The 21,391-nt window shown below is 55.0% G+C and overlaps 1 protein-coding gene across 1 annotated transcript; it reads right to left on the bottom strand.

Moving 5' to 3' along the window:
- Nucleotides 1-4,037: 4,037 nt before the first annotated feature.
- On the bottom strand, nucleotides 4,038-16,526 carry DENND2D (DENN domain containing 2D). Its single transcript, XM_082778681.1, has 12 exons — nucleotides 16,413-16,526; nucleotides 13,163-13,347; nucleotides 12,474-12,586; nucleotides 12,292-12,361; nucleotides 11,826-11,903; nucleotides 11,591-11,731; nucleotides 9,739-9,887; nucleotides 9,454-9,631; nucleotides 8,921-8,962; nucleotides 8,014-8,104; nucleotides 7,337-7,576; nucleotides 4,038-6,313 (listed from the first exon to the last, which is right to left on the bottom strand). The coding sequence occupies exons 1-12, from the start codon at nucleotides 16,468-16,470 to the stop codon at nucleotides 6,252-6,254; spliced, it is 1,407 nt and encodes a 468-aa protein (XP_082634807.1). The 5' UTR covers nucleotides 16,471-16,526; the 3' UTR covers nucleotides 4,038-6,251.
- Nucleotides 16,527-21,391: the final 4,865 nt, after the last annotated feature.

Genomic DNA, 21,391 nt, shown 5'->3' with positions numbered 1-21,391 from the left:
CAAAAAGACTGCCTGACAGTGCAGGACCTCAGACTTGGTAAAAGTATTTACGTTATCACTGTTAACATTGAAGTTCCAATACCGTTGAAAGAGCCTGAGCAGCATATGTGAAAGGAACAGCAGGTATGTCTGAGAGGTATTAGTAGGCAGACATGGAAACTGAGTATTTCTTAAACCTTTGAAAGCCTGCTCAATCCTCTTATGAGGAAAACTTCCTTTTGTGCCTTCCTTTTTGTACAAAAAAAGCTCTTTTTAATGGTCTCCATTCAATCATATTTGACAAAAAAAAAAAAAAAAAAAAAAAAAAAAAGGTAATGGCATGATACTAGAGGGTTTGGGAACAAGAATAAACCACCTTTCTGGAAGATAACCAGGAATATAAAGGAATGAATGCCTGGGAAAGAACAGCATTTGGGTAACATGATGGTAGACGGTCATCTCTTACACTTATGCAACCCTGAACGAATTCCATCACTGCACCCACTGGACAATCCCTTCTGCATTAACACTGGATTCTTCTGCACAACCTTTCAGCGATAATTACCCAAGGTGTACAATGACTCCTGCGACAAGCATGAAAGAGGCTGAAATGTCACCCTGAGCATTATGCCAATGGACACCCAGGAACTGGCCAGCTAAGGAAGTGGGACGGTGTGACTTCTGGGCACATTTCCCTTTATTTTGTTTGCATCAAAAATTACCATTCTCATTAGCGTGCACCTTTGCTCACAACCCAGAGATTCACCTAACGCTCGAAGCGCACACAAAAGGCACGCTGGCCAGGGCAAGGCAGCCTTCCTTCCCTTCTCCAGACCAGCGAGGCCACTCCAGGAGGGTCTCAGCATCTTCCCCAGCCCCATGGCTGAGGGCTGAGCCTGCCCTCCATGCCGCCTGCAGCCCTCCCTCACACAACCCCCTGCCTCCCCACAGGCCGCCCTACAGTCGCCATCTTGAGGCTGCCTCAGCCCGTGAGGGAAAGGTGGGACAAGATGGTGACGTGAGGAAAACAGACTCCACAACCTGTAATCAGGCTCCACAACCTGTACACAAACTCCACAATCTATAAACAGACCCCACAACCTGTAAAGTTGTGTAAAGTAGGTGTGTCTATTCAGCGCTGGGCAGCACTGGGGGTCGCCCCACCACAATCGTGTGCACCCACCAAAGTAGTTCACCCTGTATTTATACAGAGGGTGTTACACCGGTAAGAAAACGCCTATACATATTCTTAACTTTTCCTTTAAAGGGCGGTTTTATTACAATGACTTCCGAGAAATCGTTTCCAGTGTCTCCGCCTTTAAATCCTCCCAAGTGCACACGCTCAGTGCCACCTTGTGGCCGTGGGCCGGGGTGTTCGGGATGAAGGCTGGATGTCTTCGCTCGCTATGGACTTTGCACTTCAGCCTTAAAACTCGCCTAAACCCGTTCTTGCTTAGCAAGGAATGTGCTATCTTCTCGTTTTGTCGCTTTTCTTTTCTTGCTAACTAGTGTTCACAATGGCCTGGGCTATAGAAATCCTTATCTTCCAGAGCTATCCTGTCTCAGTCCTGCCCTTGTGATTAGTTTACAATATACATCTGTGTTAGCTAAAACTTGCAAAATCAGCATGGGGTGACCTCTCCAGACCTGCTATAGTTCTACAGTTAACCCTTTAGCATCTATTACTTACTCCAATCCCCCATTTTCTAAACTGTTATTAAATTCTTTTACGTGTTTCTACAAAATACTTTCTTTTTCTAGGCACTTCCTAAAGTATTTTCCTGATTCTATCTTCTAACAAAGTTGATGCTTTTTCCAGGATTCATAGCGAGTTAGGACATTCTTACTACAACACATACAACACTTTAGCAACAGAATAATACAAATAATTGTTTTAGCCAGGTGACATTGGGCAACCATGAGGTTAATTTATCGCACAACTCTTGGAGTCCCTAAGTAGCTCCATATTGAAATACTCAATGGAGAACTTTGGTATGTTCCCAAATTTTCTGAATGTTGGTCTCTATTTTCCTATATACAACGCTCTTCACAAGTGAGACATACATGTTAGCATCAAAAGTTGCATCAGACATGCTAACTAAAGCTGTAATTACAAAGCGTCGAAGTGTTGAAACGATCTGATAAAATTACCGCAGGAACCCAAATCTCAGTCTTATTGCTTGTAACAATGCCTTGGTTCCCTCTTTAGCCTTGTTGGTTAGGAAAGGGAATTCTTCTGGCCATCTGGAAAAATGGAGGCTTTCTCTACCAGCCAAGCAGAGGTGTCACAGAGCAGCACCCGCACAAGGAGAACCCATGGTGGGAGGCCCAGTTCCCTTAGTCAGGGGGGGATTGGAATAGATGATCTTTCAAGGTCCCTTCCAGTCCCTAACACTGTGTTATTCTGTCTCTAGCAGCAAATGCTGTGCCTCCACCTACAAGCAGCTGGTTTGAGAGGCAGACCGAGTTCAAAGAAATAAACGGTGTATTTTCTTCAGTACATTCTGAAGTCGTGAAGGCACAGGAAATGAGGGCAGAGCTGTCAGGAAGACTTACAGCATAATGGAAGGGAGAAGATACAGGAGGAGTGGAGTGTAACAGTGGGACGATTTGGAGGTCTGCAGGAAGACTGTGGCCCTGGGCCATTTTCTTCCTCTTTCATATAAACACAGAATCATTAAGGTTGGAAAAGCCCTCCAGGATCATCCGGTCCAACCATTCCCCTACTACCAATGTCACCCACTAAACCATGTCCCCAAGCACCAAGTCCAACCTCTCCTTGAACACCCCCAGGGACGGTGACTCCACCACCGCCCTGGGCAACCCCTCCCAATGCCTGACTGCTCTTTCTGTGAAGAAATGTCTCCTCATTTCCCACCTGAACTTCCCCTGTTGCAACTTGTGGCCATTTCCTCTGGTCCTATCACTGGTTATCTGTGAGAAGAGGCTGACCTCCAGCTCCCCACATCTTCCTTTCAGGTACTTGTAGAGAGCAATGAGCTCTGCCCTGAGCCTCCTCTTCTCCAGACTAAACAACCCCAGCTCCCTCAAATGTCAGTTTTTAACCTTTCCTGGCACCAAGGTCAGGCTGACAGGCCTGTAATAACCCAGATCCTCCTCATGACCCTTCTTACAGCTGGGTGCCACATTAGCAAGTCTCCAGTCATCTGGGACTTCTCTGGATGACCATGACTGCTGATATATGATGGAGAGCAGCCCAGCAATCACATCTGCCAGCTCCCTCAGCACCCTCAGGTGGATCCCATCCAGCCCCATGGACTTGTGACAGCCCAGGTGGAGCAGCAGGTCTTAACTGCTTCCACCTGAACTGCGGGGAGCTTCTTCTGCTCCCCGTCACAGACTTGCAGGTTGGGAGGCTGAGTACCCCTAGGATAACTGGTCTGGCTATCAAAGACAGATATAAAGAAGGCATTAAGAGCCTCAGCCTTTTCCCTGTCTTCAGTAGTCATGTTCACCACCGCATCCAGTAAAGGATAGAGATTTTCCTTGCCCCTCCTCTTACTGTTAATAGATTTATAAAAACATTTTTTTTATTTTCTTTTACCATAGTGGACAGGCTGAGCTCATGCTGGGCTTCAGCTTTTCTGTTTTTTTTTTTTTTTTTTTTTTTTTGTTTGTTTGTTTGTTTGTTTTGTTTTGTTTTTGTTTTGTTTTCTCCGCATATGCTGGCAGTTTCCTTGTTCTCTCCCGAACTTGCCTGTCCCTTCTACCACTGGACATAAACTTTCTTTTTCTCCAGGAGACTCAGCAAAAGTTCCCTGTTCAGCCACGCCAGTCTTCTTCCCTGACAGCTCATCTTACAGCACGTGGAGACTGCCTCTTCCAGCAGGCTGGAGCCTGCTCCAGCATCCTCAGCTGCTTGTAGCTCTGGAGCTGCTGCTGGACAGTGGGCGGAGGGGTTAGTGCCAGGAAGCTGCCCAGTTCTCTGTACCCATCCCTGTTCTCCCCTTTTGTCTTCCCTGTAGCCAAGTGAGAGTCTGAGCTAAGGACTTGGATGCTTCCCAAACAATGCTTTTCTGAGCTGGTCACTGGAAATGGATCTAAGTCCCTTACTCCATGACAAAATCGAAAGGAAAAGTGCTTTAAGTAGCTTAAGGCTGCATTTCATACTGTTCTCTGGCAAGCACGCAGGAGAGCATGAACCCTTCTAACCCGCTGTAGTTAACCCATGCTCATGTCTGTAGCACTGGCTGCCTTTGAATGACATCTTTTTTAATTTAGGGAGCAGGTTCTGCATATCTCCATTTTCTTTTCAGCACCTAGGGAAGCACCTTCTATGACATTTTTCTGAGGCGGAAGCAAGTCTTCCAGTCCCTTGTGTGACTTCTGACTCTTTCGAAGACCCATTGCCAAAGCAAGGACCACTTCCCGTTTTTCTCAGTGAGATGTTGTGTTACACCTCACAACCAAAAGAGGTCAGCATCTTCTCAAAGTGGTGGTGAGCAAGAAGGAAAAGAGGGAGGCGAGTGGTCTTTACCAAAGGGACAATTATTGATTAGTGCCTTTAATTTCCCCACCCGTTTCCCTTTTCTGCTGGCAGATTCAATTGAAAAGAGCACAGAGAAAGATCGCTAACCTTTAACTTCCTGTTGACTGCTTGTAACCTTCTCTCTACCCATGAGAGCGAACTTGTGGAGTCAAAGAAGGTACTTACAGTGCCAAAACCACTTGTTTTTTTCTTTTCTTTCTTTTCTTCTTCTTCTTTTTTTTTTTTTTTTTTTTTTCTGACAAATTGTTCTTGGTTCTCTCCCTCAAACACACATGGGAGTTGATCAAAACATCACTGATTTTCTTTCAGCGTGGATGGAGTGTTTCGTTGCTGTTCATTTTTTATCCTCTGTCCGAGTGTTCTTCTGTTGCTTGTATTTGTGCATGACTACACAAATAGTTCTAAAATAATTGCCCTTTGCGTCTCTTGTTTTTGTTAGTTCAACGGCTCTGAAAGTGAAAGCTGTCTGGCAGACAGCCTGCTTATTTTGTCGCGTTTATATAAAATCTCTCACTGTGGCATTCAGTGGCAACTCAATGCCACTGGAAAAGCTGTATTAAAAGATAGTTTTGATAACCATCTCTGTGTGGTACATATGACCAGCAGCTCCTGAGCGATACGGCAGCTTGGCTCTACAGTCCCACAGAGGAGGATGAAGCTCTGCTTTTTACCACAGCTCCTGCTGGGGAGAAGCAAGTTTCCTTCCCTGTTCATCCACTTCTCCCCCAAGGGAAGGAACTGGGAAGGAACCAGGTGCATCTGCAGCCAGCCCCTGCTTTCTGTGCTGCAGTGCTTGTTCCCTGGGCGAATGTGTTACAAAAGGAGGGAGGGAGCACTGCAATTTAGCTTTATCTGCTACAGGCATCACATTTCAGAAACAGCACTGAAAAAACACAACAGTGAGGTTTTAAAAAAAAGTTGGCATCAAAACCAGGAACAAGTAGAATGTTGATGTTTTACTACTTGATTTAACTATTATTTCCTCCCTGCCCGAAGCTGTTGATCTGCTGTTTCCCTCCACGACAAAACATAGCCCGGTGGCCTTCACAGTTTGCTTACAGTGCGAATAAATAACCTGTTGGGAAAGAGTATTTTAGTTTCTTCAAAGAGCTAAACTGGGACTGTTGCTCCAAGTAGTACCAACAAAGAAGAGAGCTACTACAGAGGAAACTGCTAAAACCCACTGAGACTGCTCCTGCTGGCATTGAACAATGAGCATATCTCAACAGAAAACAAAGTGAAACAACTGCTAATACCAGAATCCTCGGAAACACATTTCATAGGATGTTGCTTATTTGCAAAACCTAGGTTTGTTTTAATTAGAAATAACAGCATTTCCTACTCATCCTTTTTTTTCTTTTTTCTTTAACAATTACTCTACAGCCCTTGTTGTCCTGCAGCCAGCAGGCACCTGCTCCCTGACTTCCCTCCATCTCCACGTGAGGTCCTGGTGTGGCCAAAGGCTCGGTGCAGAGCTGGGCACTGAGGTGTGGTTTGTCCCTGTCGCTAGCAAGGCTGGAAAAGAAACCACAGCCTGCGTGCTAGCCCTGTGTGAAAGTCTGCCAGTGCAATGGTGCCCTGAGGGAGAAAGGAAAGGGTTGAAACTGGTGTTTGGTGCTTCTCATGAGTCACAGGCAGGAACGGGTGGGCAGATCCAGCAGAGTCCAGCGTGCTCTGCCCTTGGACGGGGCACGGCTCAAGCCAGCACAGTGCTGCTGGCAGAGACCTGCTCAGTTCCAGCTCCAGTGCTCCTGGCTACCCTTCAGGAGTCCCTCCGGTGCTTCTTCTGTTCGTGGTATTCTGTTATCTTCTGCTGGAAATACACTGTGGACAAGAAAAGGTCGTGTGCCGTCACCAAACACCGCAAGTGCCAGAGCTGTTGCATCCACGCTCTGTTGCTCGTGCACGGTGCTGAGCAGCAGGGTGTGGGGAGGGCCCGGCTGCGTGGCTGCCACCCAGGTGAGGGTGGAATCAAGGCTGTGGCAATTCCACCCAGCACTCTCCACCCACCCCAAATGAGCTTTGTCACGCTTGGGTTAGCGTAAGGCTTTAACCCACACCGTCACTCCGGCTCAGTTTCTGTGTTTCCTATCCAACCCGTGAGGAGGAAACTAAGTGGGAGGCCCTGAGATTGTGACAAGCCACAACGGTGACATGGGCTGGGAAGATGATGGGAAAGCTGGGATTGTGCCATGCCTCTGCCCCACTGGGCAGGTTGCAGGCAGGCTGTAAGGGACCCACCATGGGCTCCACGTGCCGCCCACTGCCTGCAGCACTGCCCCACGTGCCCTCTGCTGTGCTGCACCCCAGGCCACGACATCTCTGGCCACCGACAGATGTTTTTGGTGACGTCCTCAACCTCTCTCGCCTCTGTTTGCTCTCATCATGAGCTGGGAGGAGGCTCCGCTCGGGCTGGTGCCCTCCTGGGCACGAGGAAGCACCAACCCAGCCACCACGGATCCGCGCTGGAGCCGGCGGCAGAGATGAGTCAGGACCTGCTGGCAGCACAGCTAGGAGCCAGCTCCCAGCTGCTGCCTGAGTGCAAGCCAAATATTTGTGCTGCTACTGGCATGTTTGCCTGAACATTGAGCCCTTGGTAAGCCTGCCTCAGCCCCAGACAAGATCTAAAATGAGCCTGGGGATGGCTTTTTGATTGCTTGACAGGGCCGGAGAAATGTAAGTATGGAAGGCAAATGGGTTCCTGGGTGCCTCTCACTGTCCTGAGCATCCCCAGCCCGGTGCTGCAGCCTGCCCTGGGCACGGGGCATCTTTTTCCCTTAACCAAATGCCCCAAGACTTTGCAGAGCTCACCCGACCAGTGAAGAAAGGAGAGATGAGGCCGTTTACCTTCCTGCGGGATCCTGCTCTTCTCTGCATCCTCAATAAATAGGGAGAACATGTTGGTCTTCACAAACTTCTTCACAAACTTGCGGTTGGTCTTGGAGGCGATGGCTTTGCAGAAGGCTCGCTCCTGGAAGGTCCCCGGGCCATTTTTACTCCACTTGATGTGCGAGGCGTAGTGTCCAACGATTCGGACGAAGAACTGCACAAAGGCCTCGGAGACGAGCGTGTTCACCTGCTCGAGTGCTGGAAGAGGACACAGAGCACGAGGGGTGGGGATGGCACTTGTGGACATACGGCAGATGGTCCTATTTTAACCTGGCCAGCTCACAGACTGTGCTTCCATCCCAACAAACTGTTATTTGCTTAAAACCTCCCTCTGCCTGTAAGCTAATTTTGATAAAGGAGCACTGGCTGCATTTGCTTTCCGGGACAGCAGCATCTTTGCAGGCCAAATATCGACAAAACCCGATTTTTGCAGCAGAATCACTTGTTCCTGCCCTCACATTTTGCAAGGAAGGAGAAGGGCTGAGGCATTTCTCTCCCGTGGCTGCATTTTGCCCCAGTTTGGGGCAGGGACACCTCAGGCCAGCTTCCATTAGAAAAGCCATTTTGCTGGGGACTGTGGCCACCCGTGGAGATCAGCTGCATGTATTTTACCACCTGTAATGAGGCACCCTTACTGTGCACGTTGTTGTTGTTGTTGTGCTTGTTCAGAGACGTCAGCATCTCGTTCTGCAGCTTGATGGGCAAGATCTCCTCCTCATCCCCGACCTGGAAAGCAACGGGGCTGTGAAGCACCTGGCACTGCTGGGAACGTGCCCCATCAGCGGGGCTTTCTGTAGGGCTCATTAATTAATTAGCGCGCGGTGATGCTGGGCATGCCATGCCCACAGACCCAGGTGCTCTGGCTCATGGGACAGATGCAGCGGGTGGAGAAACCCATTTGTGGGTGTCCTGGTTTCAGCTAGGACAGAGTTAATTTTCCTCCTAGGAGCTGGTAGGGTGCTGTGTTTGGGATTTAGAATGAGAAGAATGTTGATAACACGCTGATGTTTTAATTGTTGCAGAGCAGTGCTTACACTAAGCCAAGGACTTTGCAGCTTCTCGCTCTGTCCTGCCAGCGGGCAGGCTGGGGGTGCAGACCCAGGAGAGCTGACCCAAACTGCCCAAAGGGGTATTTCATACCTTATGGGGTCATGCTGAACAATATATAGGGGTGGCTACACTTGGGGATAGGCTGGGCATCGGTCAGCGGGTGGTGAGCCATTGTGCATCACTTGTTTTGCACACGTTATTATTAGTAGTACTATTATCGTTACTATTGTTCTTTTATTTTCTTTTCTGCCCTAATAAACCGTCTCTATCTCAACCCACAGGCTTCATTTTCCTGTTTCTCTTCCCCATCCCAGAGGGGGAAGGGGGAGGGTGAGCGAACAGCTGCGTGGTGCTGAGCTGCCGGCCGGGTTAAACCGCAGCAGGGGGACACCCTGCCGTTCTGACACCCAAACGGGAGAGCTGCCAGGCAGCTGGGACCGAGGGGGGACAGGGGGCCCAGCCCAGCCCCAGACCCCGTGCAGGGACACCTACCGCCCGGATGATCTTCCCTTTGCACAGGTCAACTATCAGAGCCTGAAAGAGAGCAGAGAGAGTGACGGGGTTGAGCAAGCAGTCTCACCAAGACATCCTCTGGCACCGTGGCCTCCTCCCACCCATTTTGGGATCAGACCACTGTGTCTGCAGCCCACGAGGGCGGCAGGAGAGGGCTCGGTCCCTCTGTGCTGCAGGCATCTCCCCAGGGGCCGTGTTTGCCCCAGGTTTGGTGGCTGTCCCCAGCCTCTGCTTTTGCAGGGCTGGGATGATGCCAGCAGCCAGCAGCTGATGTCAGCTCCCTGATCCCTTAGGGTCAGGGCTGTGGGTCCTGGGGCAGCACCCAGGGGACATGGAGGCGTTGCCCCAGGTGCCAGAAGGAAGAGGGACACAAAACCCTGATCCAGAGAATATCCCTCCAGAAGAGAAAAGGGCACAACCTGAGCCTTCAGCCCCAGCGCCAGCACAACCGCAGGGCCATGGATAAATCCACGTCTCCATCCAGCCACCTTCACCCTCCCTGGCTCAAATACCTCCTCCATCGGCTGGTCCAGGACCCGCTCCAGGTGCCGCATCTGGATGCCCACCATGAAGGGCGTGGGGCAGCAGACGGTGTCGAGCAGGCACTCGGGGACCACGGGGATGTAGGTGTGAGCCCACGTGAAGGGGTAGAGGAGAGCGGCCACCGCGTGGATGCACTGCGAGAGGACGCTGCGAGAGGACAAGGAGCACCCTGAGCTCAGCTGCGTCCTGCAAGGTTTTGGTGGTGTTTGTGTTTCTTTTTTTTTTTTTTTGAAAATAAAGAGCTCAGGACTCACCTCAGCTCCTCGGCCAGGAAGATGAGCCGGCGCTCCAACACGGCGGAGGCGAAGATGTGCAGGATGAGGTCGGGGCTGAGCCGCTGGAGCAGCGCCTGGAACTCCACGTGCTCCAGGTGGGCGTCCAGGGGCCGCGTGAGCTCGATGAGCTGCGGAGGGAAAGCCACCAAACCCCCTTAGGAGGTGAAACATCCCCCCAGCACCGACCTGGCTCCCCAGGAAGGCAGTTTGGGAGCAATTAATGACCACAGCGCTGCCCAAACACCTTCCTGGAGTTTGCAGCACCTCCATCAAGACCCTCTGCAAAGCACAAGCTTCACCTTGTCCTGCGTGGTGATTTGGGACACACAGCAATGAAGGTGCAGTGGTGCTGCGTACTGTGGTTTTATTAATTAGGGTAATGGAATTTTAACCAAAATGCCTCTTTTCTCCAGTGCTCGTGAGTCTCTGGTAGGAGCCTAGCAGGGAAGTGCCCCGATCTCAGCAGCTGACAGCTCGCCTGTGAGCAACAGCGGAGAAAGTTGCCCGGGAAAAGGAGGAAGGTTTAAGACATGACTTTTCTGCTATAAAAACCGCATAAGCTTCCTCAAAGGACTCCCTCAGAGGGCTGGCTCGCCTCGTGACAGCTAGGAGGGCCCAAAGGTGAAACATCGAGCAGATATTTGCGGGTGGTCTGTCTGTCCTGCTGGCTCTGCCCTGGAGAGGAGCTTCCTAAACCTGGTGGGTGCGTGTTCCCCGCTGTGGGCAGCCCCAGACAGCGACCAGCCAGGGACTGGCAGGACTGTGTCGCCCATCACAGCCCTGGCCCCCATTTTTCCTGGGTTTGGGGTTGTCCTTCTCCTCCCCGTGCTGTGACACCCTTCCAGCTGTGTTCCCAGCCAGCAGCTCAGGGCTTGGCTGGGCTCCACAGCCCCTTTCCAGCACAAATCCTCTGTGGTCCCCAGCTCCTGGCCCATGCAGCTCCCAGGATTTATTTTCACCCCTTTCACGTTTTCTCATGGATCTCCCCGACTTGCTCCAGCCCCTGCCTGGAGCCCCAAAGCCCATCTCTTTCGAAGAACGTCCCCATGTGTCCTCCCTCTCCGTCACCCCCAGCCACGCACCCTGCAGCCTGGCCCTCAGCCAGAGCATTGAGCAATGTGCAAAGCCCTTGCGCAAGCTTTCCTGGATGAAGAAATCTCTTGCAATTTGATAGCCAGCTGCCAAATTGCACTAGAGAGAAGGGATCCTGCTCCCAGACCCACCCTGGCAGGACACGTCCCCAGCGATGCTCAGCACTGACATTATCCTGTGGGGTGCCAGGACAGATCCAACCCATTTTTTTCACTGAAGCATCACCGGAGGAGAAAGGAAAAGAAAAAAAGCAAAGGCTCTGCCTGTCCTAGCGTGGCCCCGTGCTGTGCATGGGCGAGATGAGCCCCGTGGGCACCGTGCCACTGGGCCGCTCGTGCAGGCGGCAGCGAGCTAAGGAACGGTGCTGAGCAAGGTTTTGTGCTGGTGGCTCCAGCTCCAGGCTGGCGGAGATGAAAGATGGCATCACTGTGGATGGGATCCAGCCTCATCCTGATCCACATCCTCATATTTCTCCTCCTCCTCCTCCTTCTTCTCTTTCTCCTCCTTCTCTCTCCTCCTCTTTCTACTCCTCCTCCTCCTCCACCTCCTCATCCTCACCACTGGCTGCTCTCCTCCTCGGCACGGAGGGAGAGGACACCCACATCTCCCAGGGCATGAAGCCCCCCCCAGCCTGACCCACTGCTCCAGGGAGCACCCATGCATGCTGCAGATACAGAGGATGCTCCAGCGGACAGTTGGAGCAGACCAGAAGGTGCTGAGCCCCCAGAACCCCACCAACCTCTGTGCCCGACTCGGGGATGAAGCTTTTGATGGTGACCGTCTTCCCTGGAGCCGGGAAGGGCGATTCCCGGAGGCCCTGCATGAAGGGGTAAATCACCGCCATGGAGATCTGGCGCCTCTTCTCCACCTCGTCCAGGATCTGGGGGAGGCAGAAAGGAACGGTCAAACCCCAGTGGGTGGCCCGATGGCTGCCAGGGCCACCACGGTGCTGGATGGAGTCACCACGTCCCTACCTTGGAGAAGAGCCCAAAGCAGCCCAGGCAGCTGATGATGCAGAAGACCTCAGGGAGGCGGACGCCACGGCCGGAGGGCTGGAAGAGGATGGCAAAGAGGTTGGAGCACCTCCCAGCCCCACAACACCACCTCCATGCTCTCCCCAGTGATCTCCAGCCCCATTCACCACATGAGATGTGCTGGGAACCCGAGGAGATGCCCTTTGAGGGGCAGGGATGGCTCTGGCATTTCAAAGGAAAAGAAACTGCCCGCTGGAGGATTTTCAGAGCCAGTGCTCTGGCCAAGGACACAGCCCATGCTGCATAAGCAGATGGTGCTGGGGCCTGGAGAAGGCAGTTTGGATGCCGGAGTTGTTAATAGTTTTGATGCAAAGCCTTTTGGCATATTCCCAAAGTTGCCTCCCCATCCTCTGAGACCTCCTGCCACGCTCGCCACCATCCCCCGGGGCTAATGGGGGATGCTCACCAGCAGCCGCCTGCAGTAGCCGATCTTCCTGCTGCCATCCACATTCGTCAGGACGAAGGAAAAGGTTTCACTGCAAGGAGGGACAAGGCATGAGGACGGGGCAGCTCTCCCAGCCCACAGCCCCCACGTACGGTGGCACCGGGTAGGAAGCAGCAGCCGGGACCCCGCAGCGGCGCGGGTACCTGGTGAAGTCGGTGACGGGCGCCCAGTTGTTGCCGTCGGGGAAGCAGAAGAGGGGGATGGCTTGCAGGAGGCGCTCCTCCTCCTCCTTCTGGCCCCTCAGGAGGTTCTCGCGCTGGAAGAAAGTGATGCCATGAGTCAGGGCGATGCCCAAAGCCCCGGGGTGCTGCAGGGGGCAGGGGCGGACATTTTGGCCCCAGTGTCCTTGGTGAGACCGAAGCAGAAGGTGCCTGCACATCCCTGGGCAAGCAGCTCCCCAAAGTCCCAATTTCAGCCTGTTTTACCCCGTGGATATCGGGGCACAGTGCAGGCACCTAATACTCTTCAAAGGGGGGGGGGTCTCCATGTGCCACCTCCCTAAGAGATGATTTTGCTGCTGGAGCTCCCAGGGAGCTCCAAGGACCAGGACTGGGCTCTCCCTGCTGGGGAGAAGGGAGCAGGGAGCACCCATGGGCTGCTTCACCTGGGCACTGTGCCCCGGGCTGGGACCACGGGGAGGGAGGGAAGGAGGGAGGGAAGGAAGGGGGGATCACAGCAGCCCCAGTGCCCCACATTGGGGTCTGCACCTCCAGGGCATGGGGTGCTTTCCTATTCTCCTGCTCTGGCTCTAGAGGTGGGGGAAGGAGCAACGTCCCCTCTTCCTCTTAACCTCAGAAAGCTCATCTTTGTCCCCCAAAATGGGGCTAAATACCTTTGGGAACTGGTATGTAATCTTGGGTTCGTAACGTCCATCTGAAGTCTTCTTCAGCGACACCACCACCAGGTACTCGAAGAAAAACTGCCCGGCAGAGTAGAGGACAGAGCTCCGGTCTCCTGCCTTCCCTTGCAGCGCTCGCGAAGAGTTGCTTTCTGCAGCAGGGGCCTCCTGTTTTCCTTCTGTAGCCAAAAACAAAAGCAAAAACCAAAACAAAAAAAAAAAAAAAACAAAAAAAAAAAAAGAGAGAGAGAGAGCACAGTGAAATGAAAGGCCAGGAGGTGTCCTGGTGGCAGGACGGGAGATGCAGAGCTACCCGAGATCCGACCAGAGGGGAGCGGGACACGATGCCCTGTGCACCCTGCAAGGGTGGTGGTGAACAGCCAGGGACCCATCGGCGCAGGACACGGAAAGGAAAGAAAGAATTAGCTTTTAGGAGTCTTTCGGAGAAAATCTGAGCACTGTCAGAACCTCCCAGAACTCCTTCACCCTGTGTCAGTGAGGGCAGAGGGGTACCCAAAGCAAAGCTGGCACGTGGGGTGGTGGAGAGCAGACGGTCTCTGCAGAAATGTGTGGGAATGTTTTCGGAGCACTTAAATTTATTTTCTTAGGGGGAAAAAAACAACAAACAGCCAGCACAGATACTGCTTAAGCACCTCCAAAAGCTTCAGTGCGATGAATCCCCAAGTCTCCCTGCCAGATGCCCTCGGTCCTGGGAACTGCTGATTGCAAACGAGATACTCGAGGGTTTTCCCTAAGCTGCAGCTCCCAGCACGAAGCAGCTCCCTGCGACTGCATCCTCATTCTTGTTGGGCGGGCTGGGGGAAACAGCTGGGGAGTGTCAGCTGTCACGGCCCCAAACCGAGAAACGAGAAGGAGAAGAGCCCGAGCTGACATCTCCGAGGGCCCTGGGGTGGGTGCCGAGGGGCAGAGCGATCGAGGGCTGGCAGTGGAGGAGCCTGGAGCTGGCAGGGGGCTGAGGCCATGCCACAGCTCTGCCCTCTCCCAGCAAGTCTGTGACTTTCTAAATACCCAATTCCCTGCACCACAGCTGTCCTGGGCTTGGTCTTGCCTCTGATTATGGCATTACAGCAAGGCTTGAGCTGCTTCTAGGTGTAAAAGGCAGGAGAATAAACGCCTGGGTGAAACAACTCCTGCAGTTTGTCCCCGGATCCTGGGGTATCCCGTGGGCTTCCTGCAGCTCAGCAGCTCAATACCCAGCTGTGGTTGGCTGCTCCCACGTCCTCCTCTGATGGCAGTTCTGGGGTCAGGCCCACCCTGCATGTCCCCCCAGCTCGGTAGCCATCTCCTTTAATCCTGAAGCAGGGCTCCAGCCTTCGCTCCTGGCCACTGGCAGCAGACAGGAGCACAAAGCTTGGCTGAGGAGGTGACACTCGCTGTCCCATCACGGGTGGTCCCTGCCCAGGGACCAGAATCTCCTGTCCCTGAGCATCTCTCATTCCTCCATCACCTTGCACAGGCTGTGCCATGGGGAAGGCTGCTGGTGGCTCCTGTGCTTGCTGGATGCCAGCATTGCTTGCTTTCCCCTCGCACGTTGTGAGGTGAAAGCATGGTTAAATCCTGCCTGTCCTGTCCTGTCCCGTCCAGGCCTGTATTTCAGGGAATGCAAGATGTGCTCTCCAACAGGATCTGCATTTGCATCTTCTCAAACACTTAAGAGAAAACCTTCCATGGCGGGGCAGCTGCTGACACTGAGCTGTGGTGTCAGCACACGATCCTGCCCAGCCCAGAGAGCACTGCTGAGGGCACGGTGCCACCCACCTGGCTGGGCTCCCCTGCACCACGTTGGGCTGCAAAACTCTCAGTGTCCGAGCCTAAATCCCTCCAAGGCCACAGCACCTCATCCCTGAGCTGCTGGAAGATGAGCTCTGGGGATGTACAGGCCCATGCACCGCTGCGCAGCACGGGACTGGTGTAATGTGGCATCCCAGCACTCCCCCAAACCACCAGGATTAGCAGCTCCCCACGCATCCTGGGGATGCAGGCTGCTGCCACAGGATGGGATTTGCTGCTCTGCTGTCTCAGCCAACACACAGCTCTGCCGTAGTCCGAGCTGGAAGGGACTGGGAATAGCCCAGAGCCCCCCGCTGCAAGCAGGGAATGTCCCCCCGTGGTGGGGACGCAGCTCCAAAGGGAAGCAGCTGCTGGTGCTGTGCATTCACACCCCTCCCTCCCACGGGCACGGAGAGGGCAAAGGCTGCTGCACTGCACCCTGGCCCGCGATGAAAAGGCACCGGCATTGAAAGAAGGAGGTTTTTCTGCATGAACAGCTTCCCACGCTGTTGGGGGAGTTCCTTATCAGCCGAAGGCAGCGCTCGGGGCCGCTTCGTGATGCGGCACAACCTGTTTTGTTCTGCCCAAACAGCTCCTGGGCTGCGGCTTGGGGGAAATCTCCCGGCCCCACGCGTGTATTTGCATGGCAGTGAGCCGCTCGCACCGCGCAGCCACCCACCTGCCCCGGCGGGGAGGAAATGGCTTTTGCCTCAGTGAGCCTTTTCTGCTGAGCGTGGAAAAACAAACGAGATATCACACCGAGAGCGAGAACCAGCCTGCACACAACAGCGCTCACGGGGGGGGGTCACACCGCGCCCCAAAATCCCCAGCCTGGCCCCGGCTTGAGGTGGGGGCAAGCCAAAGCCCCCCATCCATCCCCTGTCTCTGCAGTGCTGGCAGATCCCAAAGGACCAAGCTCTGTGCCACCCTCCCGGGGGCCCTGCGTTGCTGCCTGCCCTGGTGGCACCGCACCCCATAGATGTCGGGGCTGGTGGAGCTGCTCCGGGCCAGTTCGAGGGCTCGTGTGGCCACCATGCCCGGAGCCACGATGCCAGCTCAGCGGGCAAAGGGCTTGCAAAGCCTCTGGGGACGTGGCTGGGGGGAAACCGGGGGTTGCCCCTGCTGTGGGTGCCAACCTCTAGGGCTGGGTGCCAGTGCCCGGGGGTGGGCGAATCCCCGGGGGATGGAGCGGGCTCTTTCGGGACGGGGCTGGCTCCTCGGGGACGGGGCGCAGCACAAGGGCTGAGCCCCGCAGAGGTTGCGGCGAGCCCCGGGGATGTGGGGAGGGCACCGGGGATGTGGAGAGGGCACCGGGCATGGCTGGGGGGACCCTACCGGGGCCGTTCCCAGTGGGGCTGAACTGCGCTACCCGGGCAAGTCCCCGCTCCGCCGGCACCGTCCCCGGCACCGGTACCGGCACCGTCCCGTCCCGACGGTCCCTCCCTGCCCTCACCTTTGCGGCTCGATCGCCGCAGGCTCCGTCGGAAGAAGTTGCCGATGTTTGATGCCATGGTGGCCCCGGTGCGCCCCCGGCGCGGCACGGCTCGGCTTCCGCCCAGCCGTTGCGCTTTCGCTTTCCCGGGGGAGGAGGGACGGAACGGGACGGGGCGGAGAGGAGAAGAGAGGAGAGGAGGAACCGGGGGGGGGGGAGCCGGACAGCACCTGGCACCGGCTGGGGTACGGGGGTGGGGACACCGGGAACGGGGAGCGACAGGGCACGGGCACCGGGAGCGGCCGGGGGAGGAAGAGCCGGGAGCAGCGGGCACCGGGAGCACCGGGCGTGGGGGTCCTGGGAGGACCTGGGTGTGGGGGAGCCGGGAGCATCCCTGGGTACGAGGGGCCAGGGAGCACCGGGAACCGGGAGCACCGGGCACCGGGGACCCAGGGGGACCTGGGCATGGGGGAGTCGGGCACTGGGGAAGTGCCCCGTGGGTATCAAGGTGGGGAGCCGGCCCCAGCCCGGGTAGGGGGGAGCTGCCCCGGGGTACACCCCGAAGCCGGGGGTGATGCTGAACAGCCCCCTTTAGGGGCCAGAGGTTTTGGGGTCCCCTCTGCGGCGTGCTGGAGATCCAGCCCTGCCGCTGCCCCCACACTTTCATCCCCATGGCTGCGAGCTTGTCTGGACTTGGGAATGCCGGCCGGGCTGTGCAGTCACCTGTGCTGGCGTTTGTCCAGTGGGCAGAGCTTTGCTGACTTCTCCGGGTGACTCAGCGGTAGCTGGGCCAGCTCCAGGGCTGCAGAGGCCAGGGGCCAGCTCCCCGTGCTGCTGGGGGAAGCAGGGCTCAGTCGTTCTGCTTTGCTGGGCTTTGCTCATGGTTCCACCACTCCAGACCCATCAGTGGGAAAAGGTTCTCTAAAACCAGTGATATCTTTAAAAAAAAATCCCCTTTCCTCATCATTCACCTGCCCAGACCCTCAATGTTTCCTCTGCCTCTCTTAGGCAGTGCTTACACAGCAAATAAAGCACCCAGAGGGGGCTCTGGGCACAGTTATGAGGATTTTAGGTGTGACGAGCTATGCACAGACCTTAGCCTTTGTGCTGGAGTGTGGCTGTTTTCAGACATAGCCCAGTTTTCCTACACTAAATCCCTTCCCTTTGTGCTCTGCGATAACTCCTGTCCCCTTTCCTTCCCTGCTGCTGCTGCCTTGCTGCGGTCCTCAGGCATTTGCTGGTCTGGGGACAGTTTCTGGCTGATCTCGAGGGGTTGGAAGAGCACTTGTGCATTTAAGAGGAGATGGCAGCAGGAGTGTTTGTTGCTCCATAGAGAAATTTCCTGTTGGCACGGCAGGAGAATAAAAATTTAGGGGTTTTCCCTTTTAATTTCAGAGGAAAATCCCTCCTTTCCTGGAAACCGGAGTGACTCTGGAGGAATGGCTGCTGCCTTCAGCCAGAAGAAATCCCCAGATTTTTTTTTTAATTATTTTTTTTTTTCCGTATGCACAAATATTTTCTCCTTGCTCCCTTTAAGCCAAGCTTCTGACTACGATCCTGCTTCGCTAACGCCTTGACTCTGCTCAGACGCCTTCTGTGCCCAGAAGAAAAGAGCCGTGTTCCCAGCCACAAACCTCCCCGCTCCCAAGCAAACACTGTCCCTTTGTGCCCCTGGCACAATCCAGCAAACCTTGCGCTGCTGAAAGAGGTCGAACTTTGAATATTCCCACTGAAAGCTCTTTGCTGCAGGAACCCAGCCACCCACCGTGACAACAAACGGGCACATTGTGGGATCCGGGGGGCTTCTGGACACTGCGGATGCAAAGCTCGCCGTTGCACTGCTCCGTTGCCGCTGCCAAAATTGTTTTGCTTCACCAAACTGAGCCCGGGGAGCTTTGTGTTTTGTTTTGTTTATCCCTTGCAGCCCCAGTGCTGATGAATACACGCTGGTATTTGGTTTTCTGCTAGCGTGGTGTATTCAGGACGCAAACATCCCGCTGCAAACCCTCTCCCTGCGGAGCTCTGGGCATTGTGCTGGGACCCCGCAGGCACTGCAGCTCCTCCTTCTCCTCCTCTTCTCTCTCCCCTCACCTTGTTGCCCCTTGACTCACCCCCGATCCCCTCACCAGCTGCCACATTTCGGGAGGACATTAGGAGCTGGAGCTTCTTGGCTCAGCATCCCTGCAGGGTGGGAGCGCTGTTGACTTCACCCCCTAACAAAACAAGGGCTGGGGCACGAAGCCAGGGGCTCAGGTTCCTGGCAGGACGCCCCCTGGGCAGCCTGGGGCTGGTGACCTGCCTTGGGGCTGGGGCCAGGACCCCCACGGCCACGTTTCCAGCTTTTTCCCACTCCAGGGTGTTTGTCCCACTGGATGGCAGCATTCGAGCAAAGAAACTTCTCCGGAGAGCTGGAGGCAGAGGGAAGCTTCCTCCGGAGACTTTTCTCCCTGCTTGTCCAGCTCTCGGGAGGTTTGCTGCGGGCAGGTGGGCTCAGCTCACTTGTGTTTGCACCATTTCTACCCCAAATCGGGGTGCCATGCAACATCCTCCACCTGCCCCTTTCCCCTGATGCTCAGGGGTGCAGGGGGCCCTGCCTGGACACAGGGGCTGAGAGCCAGCTGGGATGCTCCGTCCCACAACCAGGAGTGAAGCAGTCCCAGACTGGGTGAGGAGGAGAGATGCCAACCCCCACGGGACACCGAAAATGGGGCTTCTTAGCAAGATGCATCCCCTTTGGCCCTACACCTGCTCCCAGGGGGTGCAGAGAGCTCTGTTTCAAAATCACCCCCACACACACACACACCACACATTGCTGCATGAAAAAAAAAAAAAAAGCCTCATCTTTTAGATTTAGGGACTATTTCTTGCATGGTGGTTGCAGAGGGGGGTGCAAAGCTCCCAGTGATTAAAAAGAAAACCAAATCCATCTGCTTTTCCTTGCACCAAACCGGTTTTAATCCCAAGTATTTAAATCTGCCCTTGGGATTTAATCTGCCCTGTGTGTGGCAGAGGAGCTTGGGCAGCACTGGATGGGAGGGCAGGATTGGTGCTGGGCTGCAGCCCCCCCCCCCCCCCCATGCAAATATAGTGCAGGGAAACCGTTCCTTTCTGGGGCTGTTTGGTGGTCAGGAGGAGCAAAGACGTCTCAGCTTACAGGCTCACGGCTGGGCTGGCATCGCTGGTTTGCAAGCGGGCATCCATAGATGGAAAGGGTCGCGCTGCGCAGCCTCGCCTCAGGTGTAGCACGAGACCTTCCTCAGCCTCCCCGTACCGAGCCAGGAACATGTCTTGGGTTAAAATGCCAGCTCCGGGCTGCTTTGGCCTTGGCAGTGTGTTTCAGGTGTTAATCAGCTGCAGCATGCAAAACCTGCGTCCATCTGGGTGCACGTGGTGCTGGCTCCCAGGTGCTTGCTGCCCTTATTCTGTGTTTCTCCCTCCTCTTCGCCCCCCAAGCAGGGCTCTGGTGCAGAATTAGTGCCCAGCTGAGCCGGAGAAACTCGCAGCATACATGGAAACAGGTGTCCAACCTCCTGGTGGCCTTTGCAGAGCTCTGGGCATTGCTGCTCTGGAGCATCGTGGCTCAGGGAGCTGCCAGGGTGCTGGGGACACCGGGGGCCCTGGGCATTGGGCATAGTGGTGGCTCATCCCCTGGGGAGCGTGGGATGATGCTGGGCCGGGGAAGCCGGTGAGGAGCTTGTTTTGCTTCTTGTCAAAAATAAGAAGGAATATGGGGATTTTCAGGATTTTCCCAGCTGGGCTGAGCAAGCTGGGGTGGAGAGGGTGGAAGCTGTGGGTCAGTCCTGCCTCTGATGGCCTGGGGGGCTTCTCCATGACACCTGCTGCCCTGCACGTGGTGCTGGCCCCAGACTTTGCCCCACTCTCCCCAAAGAGCAAGAAGCATTTGCAGCTCAGCACAGTCCTGGGGGGCCGGGGTGCACTGGCACAGCAAGAGCCCCCCAGTTACGCTTGACAGTGCTGCAAACCTTGACCCTGAACCAAGCGTTTACTCAAGGAGCTCTGTAAGATTTGCTAATCTCGAAATATTGTTGGCATCCAGAGCAGTGATTTACTGCGTGTTTTGCCACAGCAAGAACTTTCCGAAAGGCCATGCTAAGTTTACACCGGAGCGGCCGGGATCAGATAACCAGCTGCTGGCTGCTCCCCCCCTCCTCCCCGTTCCCCCCAGTCCCCGCTGGCTGCTGCGCTGGGGTGCAAAGGACGTCAGCTTCCCCACGCCCTGCAAGGAGGAGGTGACCCCAGTCACGAGCAGCAGCAGAAAGGGGACACCAGGGGTGTTTTTGCCCATCCAGGTGGCAGGGTGGGATGTGAGAGGGATGTGGATTTGTGCACGCCTGTGGCACTTCAGTTTTGAAGTCAGAGTGCCAGGGATAGGAAAGAGCCAACCCCGGCGTCCTGGCCCCGTTTCCTCCCCAAGGGCTTTGCAGGTTGTGAAATTAAATCAGCTTCTCAACATCACCGGCACTTGGGGCTGGATGTCCCCGAGCGTTCCTGCAGCATTTTGCCACCTGTGGGATCGCGACGGCTTTGCAGGAGCTGGGGAGGAATGTCGTGGGATCCTGGGGTGTTCCCCACACCGTCCGACCGCTGTTTTTGGGGAGGTCCTCCACCTTCCTAAGGACCACAGCCCCCCTCTGCTGTCACCAGATCCCCTGGGATCTGTGCCACCTCCTAACCCCCAGGAGATGGGAACCAGCTCCCTGCATGTGTTCATGGCAAAAGCCATCAGCAGGCTCAGCCTGGCTCTGTATCGGGAGGGTTTGGGATGGATCTAGGGTGAGGACTGCTCGATTAAATGTCCCCATGATGCTCTCTGGTGGCAGCAGTGAAGGGTGCAGCTGAACCACTGTTGGACAACCCTAAACCACTTTGTTTTCCCAGTTACTGGGGCCTGGCACGAGTCACTGGGATCTGGGGATGCTCCGACGCCTTGCAGCCCCTCTGATCCAACAAACTCTGCAGGGAGGAGGGCACAGCAGGGA

This window comes from Aythya marila (assembly GCF_965140915.1).
Source record: "Aythya marila genome assembly, chromosome: 24".
NCBI lineage: Eukaryota > Metazoa > Chordata > Aves > Anseriformes > Anatidae > Aythya > Aythya marila.
Note: the sequence above shows the minus strand (reverse complement) of the source record. Positions and strands in the feature narration are given on the sequence as shown.